Source organism: Haliaeetus albicilla, chromosome 7 (genome assembly GCF_947461875.1).
Source record: "Haliaeetus albicilla chromosome 7, bHalAlb1.1, whole genome shotgun sequence".
Lineage (NCBI taxonomy): Eukaryota > Metazoa > Chordata > Aves > Accipitriformes > Accipitridae > Haliaeetus > Haliaeetus albicilla.
The window spans coordinates 42,873,902-42,883,371 of record NC_091489.1 but is presented as its reverse complement, the minus strand read 5'-3'; the positions used below and the strand labels follow the sequence as shown (position 1 = coordinate 42,883,371).

Genomic DNA, 9,470 nt, shown 5'->3' with positions numbered 1-9,470 from the left:
TGAGAAATCGGTGACCTCACAGGTCCCTAAAATGAAACTGGTGGGTGACAGGACTGGGGGTATTTCACCTTGCACCCCCTCCGGCTTGCTCTCACTCAGCATCTGTGCGGGGGAGAGGTGTATGTGGCGAGGAGAAGAGGCTAAAGGTTGAGAGAAACGTGGGCCGGGGGTAAGCCCTGCTGCAGGGATGCTACGGGTGCGCTGTGTGCAGGATTTAATTCCTCAAGGTGGGGAGGCACCCAGGAAGGCAGAGCTTGTTTGGCGGACACTGCCGTAGTGCAGGAACTGGCAAGGTTGCTTGAAAACCCAGCTGTGCGGTTTAAATCACTGGAAAAACAGTCTTGGGTCACTCTGCGTCGCATACCGCCACGTGCACGGGAGGTTTGCTTTGCTCTGCTTGCAGGGATCCTGGCAAAACAAATAACGAGAGAATGGTAATTTGCTGTGTGTGGTTTGTGTCTCTCCGGGGAATGAAGAGTATTGGTGAGGTGGTTGTGAAAGGTTCTCTGAAGCATGGGGCAGAGGGATGACTACATCCCAGAGGACCGGTGGCAGAATCTGGGTTTCCCGTGTCCCCTTGAGGGTCTGATTATTTCAGCAGTTATCTGGAGCATCGCAAACCTTTTTGTGTCTCCTTGTGTGCAATGTCTAGTAACATCACAAGATTTATCCAAGCCTGTTGTAGGCAGAGCCTCTTTTTGTGGTGTAGCCACGTGTGCTGATTTCCAAAAAGGCTTTGGCACATCCTCTTCTGGCATTTCTCTGCAACTCCCCAACGTTTAGTGCAAATGACTAATATTGTCAAAATGAACTGACTTTAATAGGTAAGAAATATGGTTTAAAAACTGTGCATTTGCAGGACATGGATTTGAGTGAACTGGACAAAGTGGTTAATTATAAATACATTATGCATTTCACTTCTAATTTATTGGAACCTGTTTCCATTAAACTTTCAGGTGCATGGAAGTACATCATTCTATTAGTGTCTGTCTGATTGATAAAAGCTATGGCTTTTATGTTAATTGTAATAGAATTAGTTTTACTGAAAAACAGAGCTGTAGGCCATAAAGTTTAATGTAGATAGTTGGTTTGAAAGGAAAGAGTCTCACTGCCTGATAAAACTACTGCTGGATTAAAAAATCCAGATCAAGAAAGAAGGTATGTGTTGTAAAGGTAAGCATTGCTTTGGTTTAAAAGTTGTGCTTCCAGTTCCACACACCTAAACCCGACAGTAAAATAAATCTGGGGAAAAAAGCCATCCAGCTGTAGACACACTGAAGCCACCTGCCTCTGACCCAGTGGGAAAACTGTGTCCCTGTTCAATAGATGGAAAACCAGACTTGAGATGGTTTTGTGCCATCTGCTGTCAAATAAATGAACTTCATCTTCAGTGGAGGGAAGAAAAACGTAGCTCAAATTCCCCTTTCTCCTTGATGCTTCTGAGGTTTGCACCCCAAAATAGGATGCGGTGAGGGCAGCATTGCAACCCAAACTGAGAAACAGCCCTGACTCCCTTTTTATTTCAAGGTCCCAGTACAGCTGCTCTCTAGGCATATGCCCAGTACAGGTGTTTTTCCTACCTACATCTTGCTGGAGCCACTGAAAACGTTGCTCAGGTGCACCCCAGCAATGTACCGGCCCCTCTAATCAGGTACTTCACTGAAGGTCTGTGTCAGAATATTCACTCCGGCAAAGTCCAACATGCTTGAGAGGAAAACTTAAATAGGAAGGGCAAGGTGCGGGTGCGTGGCATCTTTATTAAATCATCTACGAGACATTTTTGTCTGACTTCCAAGAAATCCATTTAATGTCATAAGCAAATTAAAATGCAGTGGTTGTTTTAACAGTTGTTAGCACTTTAAACTGAGATTTAAAAACAACCAAACCACCCCCCCCAAATAAAAAAATACAGATGTCACAGGTAATTACAGCTATTTTTGGCAATACAATTATTGTTTTTTTTAAACAGCAAACATTTTTCTCAAATAAATACAATCTGCTCACACTAAAAAACATAATAAACAGAATGATACAACAGGTTTAAAATGAAAAAAATAAAAAAAAAGTATCCGTTGATAACATCAAGTTTTAAGAGATGTCCACAGAGAGAAACTTCAGAAAATACATTTTCATGGGAAGTAATAGAAAGGAACTGGCTGCGTATTGTCTGTTATGTAGCATGTATGGTTCATGAATATTCCCCAGGGAACAAGTATTTGAGGAAGTGGTGAGAAGTAGCGATTTAGAGTGTATGCAACCAATCACATTTGCTGCTTAATTATTTTTTTTCTTGTTCGTTCATTCACCATTTTAAGCATGTCTGCTACCACCATAATTTCACGTATATTTTTAAAGTTCAGATAACTTCCTCTATGCTTAAGCTCTTTTTTAAAAACAAAACATATCAAACCACAAACCAAACCTATTAAGGCTCCCTTTCTAAACAATAGTTTTCATACAGAATTTCAATACATTTTAAGTTGTGAAGCATCGCAAACTAATTTCCAGCTCTGGGTTTAAATGAGGGTTAGTCGACTACAGCCTAACTCAACTATCTAGCATCCCTCTTTTTGAAATGAACATGAATATAATCAGACACGAAATCTCACCCTACTTCTGCATGCATTTCTTAAATCAGGACTGGAAGGGCTCAACCCCGCACAGATACGAGCCCTCCAAATTCCTCATTAAGTCAGTGGCAGGCGGGGGGGAGCAGCCTGTGGTAGGACCAGGCGTTGCGTGGATTTATCCCAAGCCTGAGGAAATCATGAGAAATCTTCCTCTTTGTTTCCCGGGGCTCTGGATCAGGCCTTTGTAAGCACCCACAGGACCCAGAGGGAAAAGTTTACAACCCCTCACATCCTCCTGCAGTATGCAGGAGCTAAGTAGAGAGGCTGAGTTTGTCACAGTGCTGTATGCAACCCACTCCCCATCCTCTGGCTCTTTTTTTCCCCCAAAGAGACGCAGTCGGCGCACGGTCAAAGATGACAGTACCCACGTCCCTGAGCTATTGCTACCTGGGGGGCTCAGGGCTGCGGATACAAAATCGTACTCTGGGAAATTGCACGCTAGCATCCCTTCCACCCTTTTTGCTTTGCAGAATTACTGCTGGCGTTGCCTTTGCTGAAGAGAATTCCTGCAGAATTCTTGTAAACCACCACTTATTTGGTGATGTAAATTATCACTTTTATAGTAACGTTGACACTAGAAGCTAACACCAGAGGAGAGAAGCAGGCTCCTACCATCAGCTGACTTCTTTCTGAAACTGTTCAGTCTGAGTGAAAAGGGAAATACGTTTTTTTTCTGAAGTTATGGCCTGGATCCTCAGTTTGCATAAACAAGCAAAGTTCTGTTGATTTGAGTATACAGTGTCGATTTATACTCAAGGAGAACCTGGTTCCATGCTCAGAGGGCTTAAGGATTTGGCTGTAGCTGCCACTGCACTAAATGTAAAGGGAACGCGTGAAACTATAGACCTGGCACCTGCACTAAACTGGAAAGGTATCCCCAGGCAGAGCTCAAGCCTTGGGGTTGGGGTGTGCTGCAGCCCCCTCCCATCCATTTCAGCAGAGGGAGATAGAGAGTCCAGTGATAAGGGCGAACTCTTGATCAAAACGTGAACTTTTTCAAATACCCTGGTTTCGACCTTCTGGTGCCGAGTGTTATCCCGTCGGCTGCTGCTGTGCTAGAATTTGATTCTGCGCTTTGATTCTTGTATGTTTCTAGCCCAACCCTTCAGTTGCAGTTGTGAAAATACTGGATGAACAACTTACTCTTGGCAGATTTCCAGCTTTACTCCTTAACTGGGAAGAGAGGGAACTGCTTTTTCCCTCCTATACCCTAATTAAACTCTTGGGATCTGATGCAGCTCACAGTGAAGGCAAGGGATAGACTTGCATGCCCTTTAGATAGATCAAGTCTAACATTCTTCTGGGACAAAACACTGAAGTGACGTTAAATACACATTAATGAGCAGCAATGGAGTGAAAGTGAAGCAGCAATTGTTTTGTATTCTTAACATGTCAATTAAAAAAATTTAAAAGGAACATCTTTTTTTTTTTTTCTCTTTTTTTCCCCCCAACAAGCCTTATTAACATGAGGCTACTTAACACAAAACCCCTATGAGAAATCAAAATGCTAGAAGAAAATAAGATTTTTCTTTCTGAGATTCTTGACACCTGAAAAATCTAATTTGAGATAAGACTAAAATTGTCAAAATACTTTCCCAAACATCCAAAAATATACTTTTTTTTTAAGAAGAGGGTATTTTAACATCTACCTTCTCAAACAGAACATTCTTTTCTATGTTTCTTACTATATGCAAAGATCAGCTAGTACAATATTCAAACTGTGCATTCAGGTTTTGTTCTCTCTCTGTTTCATGCTTCTGTCTAAATAAACTCCTTGTAACGTCGCTTAACTGCAGTAGGACCGGAGCAGCCTCCACTGTTTTGTATAGGCAATATTTGTTGCCTCAAATTACATCTTGCTGGCCCATAGCGTGAAACAAAAAGTAGTCCGGAGAATTACACATGCATCAGTAACCAAATTAGTTTTGGTGTGATTGTCATCTATTTAGTTTTAAACTCTTTGCAAATTTGCAGTGAGTAAGCATGGAGGAAAACAAGCCAGAAATGCTCTTCAGAATGTGTGTACACAGCCAAAAATAGTTTAAATTACAGTTAAAAACTAAAGTGACAACAGGATAACTGCACAGGAGCAGTTTCTTCTGTCGCGTCATAAGTTATCTCCCTGACTTTTCAGTATACATCCCCTGTATAATAATGCACTTATGAATGGCCTACTGTGTATTACATAGTCATAAATGTATAAATAATGGACTATTGTTATGGATCGTGACAATGTACGTATTGCACAGGATGAGCTCTCTGCTGACTCAGAATATGTACAGAATCTGGTGTACTCTCGCTGGCCAAGCTCATTAAAACCCAGAGGCAAAGCTGAGCTAAAACCCCTTAAGATTTGTTACATTGCAGTTGCTGAGTGTTTTGCCTCATTTAGGAAGAGGGGATTGCAGTTTATCACTCCTTATTCGTTCTGACTGCTGAAAGCGCAGCTCAGTCATATCCTACTGAAGGTGAGACCTGTCCTGCCGAAGGCTTGATAGGTTAAAAGAAACCAACACAAACCAAACTTTGATCTTGCTATGAATAATAAGCCTTTGTCGAAGTTGGCCAGCTGTGCCATACAAGCATTTCAAATGAGGACACTAACGCTTTCTGCAGAGGAAAAACTGGACAGAAGAGGGATACCTAGGATGCCAGAATTTCTTCCCTGGTACTTCTGAACTTGCCTTTGATGCTATTTATGGGAATACGCAGACTTACGGCCCAAACCAAGAAAGGAGTATGCCTAATTCTCTTTCATCCCATTTAAGCACATTTCAAAGTACCTTCTGAAAGTGAGCCTACACTGATAAGACCCAAATGTCTGCAGGAACTTTTTGACCCAAAGCTGATGACTTAAGCTAATATTAATCTAAAAGAAATCTGCTCTGAAGCCAGTTTATACTGTAAACTACCCACTGTGGTGTATTTTGCATTCTGCTGTGAAGCGGCTGGTATTGGCATCTTGCAGGCTGTTGCACTGAGGACACTTCTTGTGATGTCAGATTTTTAGCTACGGATGGAAACCCTTCTCTTCCCCTTCTCTCAAAATCCTAACCCTTCCCCCACTGGATAAATAGCATCTTAATAGGCCAAAGCATGTCACTCCTAAATTTAAGTGTACTGTTTTTTCAGCTCTGCTTTGTCTTTATGACAGATGGCACTTAGGAATTAAGGAAAAGGAAGCAAAGCATGCAGCGGAGGTTGAATTTCAGCGTCTTTTTGATTTTGTCATTACCTCCTGAAGAAAGCTGCTTACTGCAGAATCTCACCCGGGCTGACAGGAAAGCTCACAAGGGACAGAAAGCCACCAGTGTGTAAATGACCGGCACAAAATCTCAGTATAAAAGGGAAAACCCTTTTCCAAGGTCTTCTGAAGGGAATTTAAGTGACACAAACACTTTAGGCTGGGTCTGTGCACAAGGGTGGATTTCAATAACCTAAATAAAGGGACCCCCCCCCCCCAACATTCTAAATCCTTCAGGTTTGGTTGGAAAAGGCTTATTTCGTCTTCACTTAAAAGAAACTGCTCCCAGTCTTTGTTCACAACGGTGCTGCCTTTTGATGTGCAAACTTCATCTGTAACTGACGTGAAATTCAGAATTTTCTTCTGACGTGGATCGGCGTCAATCAATCTTTGCATCCACGGTATGCCCAACACCAACACCTAACACAGTGCTCAAATAGAGAAGAGGAATAATCTGATGCTGCCTGCAGAGGCAATGCTGGACTCTCATTTCCAGCTGGTGGTGATACGCTTTATGGAAGGTGCTGAGAATTTGGGGGTTGTGAGTGAGGGGGGTCTCAACACGTGGTCCTGAACAAGCCTGCTAATGCTTTGCAAAAAAAGTAGTGAAAAAAACCCCAGCATCCTGAATGCTTGACTTTTACACAGTGCTAGTTGTTTCTAAGGTGGTGCAGAAGGCAGTGAAAGTTACTGTATCAGAGCTCCATTCAAGGTAGGAAAACATACGAGCTACTGACTAAACAGAGATTCCTGCTGTGCAAGAGCTTCGATCTGTATTTTAATATTTTTTCCCTCAGATCACTCCCTTTTGTATTTGTCTAGTTGTACATGAGAATTTTTGCATGACTGGCTGTGTGAGAGATATGCTAGAACAGCTGTTTGTGTGACCCACTGAACATATTATGACTATTTTTCCACTGCCAATAAACACAAGAAAGAAGAGACATTCTCCAACGCTTAGAAAGGCCATGGGTTTTCCTTGCTCATGTAGCTTTGCCTATTCTTGTAGTAAGGTTTCTCTCCAGTTAAAGCCTCCAGTTGGTCCGTGTGTGAGAGGGAGGATGGGGGGGTCTGTAAGCTGCCAAACGCCTGTATCTCCCAGTTCTTCGCATGAACAAAACCCCAGGTATGGAATCTGTGTGAAGAGAGATGGAAATAAAGGCAATGAGCAGGAATGGAGCTGTGCAAGGAGGGAGCTCCCTGAAGGGTCGAGTCCTACCAAAGGATTTCACCACCAAAGCTACCAAATGCTACCAAAGCATTTCACTCTCTTCTCTCTCTCCGCCTCTCCCCAAAGCCCGTTTTCAGCAGATGATTGTAGGACTCAGGTGTGACAGCCAGACTTTACACACCATTGTATGTGCAAAACACTGGGAAAGACAGATTATATCCTTGTAACGTAGTTTAAATATGGGCCAGTTCAAACCAAAGATGTCCTGTTGGCTGACATGGTCCCAAACCCTGAAGGCCAGCACAGATGTGGAGGAGAAATATGGATGCTACTCTGGCTCGGGTGTCCTCATCTAGTATCAGCTATGAATATCCCAGTGAGTGTCTGCAAGGCTGGCAGTGCACAATGCCATCTCCTTAGCCAGGGCAGGAGTAAAGCAATGAAGGCAGAAGACCCCGTTATAATTTTCAGGCCTTTTCTCTGATGGTTAAAAGCTCTTTAGAGTGAAGTGAGAAGGGGAAGTGCTGTAGGGCAGAAGTGCCCTGTTAACTGTGGTTAGGGTGGTTTCGGCACTGGAGGGCACTGTGGGAGCCTCTGTACGGCCCCGGGTAAAGCCTAAAGCAGAGTCACTGCAAGCTCATTTGTAGGTGGGCGTCTGATCCCATGCTATCTGTTACAGAAGTGACACGTTAAGATAAGCCTCTTAAACCAATCTGCTTTACTCTCCTGACTTCTGAAATGGATGAAACTCAGTAATGGGCGGAACGATCAGAGGAGAGGAACAAAGCGTCCTCTGCCTGGTTAAGCAGATTGCATATTTCTTTTCTCTTTGTAAAGACAGCGAGCTTTACTCTTTGCTGGTAATTACCTTTCGGACCATCTGTACAAAGTCCTTGGAGTTCTGCGGTGACAGCCCTTGGAGCTGGCAGGTACAAGCCTCGAGGGAGGACGCGTGTGCCACTATCAGGATGTTATTTCCTGAAATACAGTGAGAAACGCAGGCTGAGGAGGGAGATGAAGCCAGCTTTAGGGACCGCTGCCCGCGATCAAGCAGAACATTTAAAATGTTCAAAATGGGTTCAGTTTATCATGTAACAACACATCAAACTATGTGTATATGGGGGAAAAAGCATGGTTTAATAACATATTTAGAGCATTTCTCAATTTTCAGGATAATGGTTAACTCAGTGCTACTTAGTTTTAAAATGGCTTTCTGAAGAAAACAAGAATTCCAGCGAGATTTCAGCTGCCTTGTGAAGCAAATACTTTTCTTCTACCCCCAAATTAATTCTGATTAAAACAAGCACTTTAATTTCAGTTGCTGGTTTTCCACAGCAATAGCTTTAGATTTCCCTTTCCAAGATCCTTTACAACCAATGTCCCACTGTGCTGTTGAGGTCTGTGGGCAAACTATTAAAGTTTAGAATACAGAGACGGATCAGTGAAATGAAATTACTGAAATCACCGGAACTTAGAAACAGCCTGTTCCTTTACTGTGAATGAAAAATAGAAGCTAGAGGTTTTTTTATTTCAATATTGTGTTTGGAGAAATGTTCTACAGTCTTTATGGGTAATATATTTCAGAAGAGTAGCTCAGATAGGGGATGGAAGATGCCCCATCTGATGTTGGTAACAGACAGCAGAGTGCAAATGGCTTATTTATTCCCTTGAGAAACAGGTAGGTTGCACTGGGCATAGATCCCTAAAATGCTTCTCCTACTTAAGTCTATGGACCTTTCTCCTAAGCTGAGCATATCCAAACTCATAGTTCTGACACTTAGAGTTGAACCTGGAGTTTCCAATGTCTCTGGGAGAGGGGATTAGAGACTCAGATATGGGGATTCATCTTCTTGAACAGGGAAAGACTGGTCGGCAATATCAGCATTCACACTGCAGCCTGTCTTGTTTTTCACCCCCTCTGCAGCACTTACCTTTGCCTTTACATTCACTGATGATTTCTTTCGTTACTTGGTAGCTTCTACTTATGTATGTATCATAAGATTCGGAAACCACTAACTTGCTGACAGGAATATGAGGTCTGTAAGCAGAAAAACAAGTACAGTAAATTGAGTGAAGCGATAAAGTTTTAAGTGTGAGTTATGATTCATCTGAAAGTATCTGTTTCTTTAACTCTTCTAATCCCCCAAATCCCCAGAACTGTGTCTTGTGTCAGGACCACTATGATGATTTTTAAACTTCAAGACCGAGACGTTTACCACTCCTGTATTAAGATATTTCAGTTAGCTGGGAAAAAATGACAACTGCTTCTCTAATGTGGACCAGTTAGTGGAGGCAGCATACGACATGCTGATCATACTTGTGTTACTTTTGCAATGGCATGCAGCACGTGGAGCGTGGAGAAGGCTGGCTCTCTTCACCGCTCGTGCTTCGACGGTGAAGGGCAGAGGCAAACTGCTGCTTCGGC

At 42.7% G+C, this 9,470-nt stretch overlaps 1 protein-coding gene across 3 annotated transcripts in view; it reads right to left on the bottom strand.

Moving 5' to 3' along the window:
* Positions 1-1,737: 1,737 nt before the first annotated feature.
* UBASH3B (ubiquitin associated and SH3 domain containing B) overlaps positions 1,738-9,470 on the bottom strand; it is a 75,204-nt gene continuing 67,471 nt past the window's right edge. For 2 of the 3 annotated variants that reach the window (XM_069788084.1, XM_069788083.1), the window contains exons 12-14: positions 8,977-9,083; positions 7,914-8,023; positions 1,738-7,009 (exon numbers count right to left, since the gene is read on the bottom strand). In XM_069788084.1, the coding sequence (XP_069644185.1) occupies positions 6,872-7,009; positions 7,914-8,023; positions 8,977-9,083 (355 nt within the window). In that variant the 3' untranslated portion in view covers positions 1,738-6,871. The remainder of the gene's footprint in view (positions 7,010-7,913; positions 8,024-8,976; positions 9,084-9,470) is intronic. The other variant, XR_011325555.1, reaches the window with a different exon arrangement.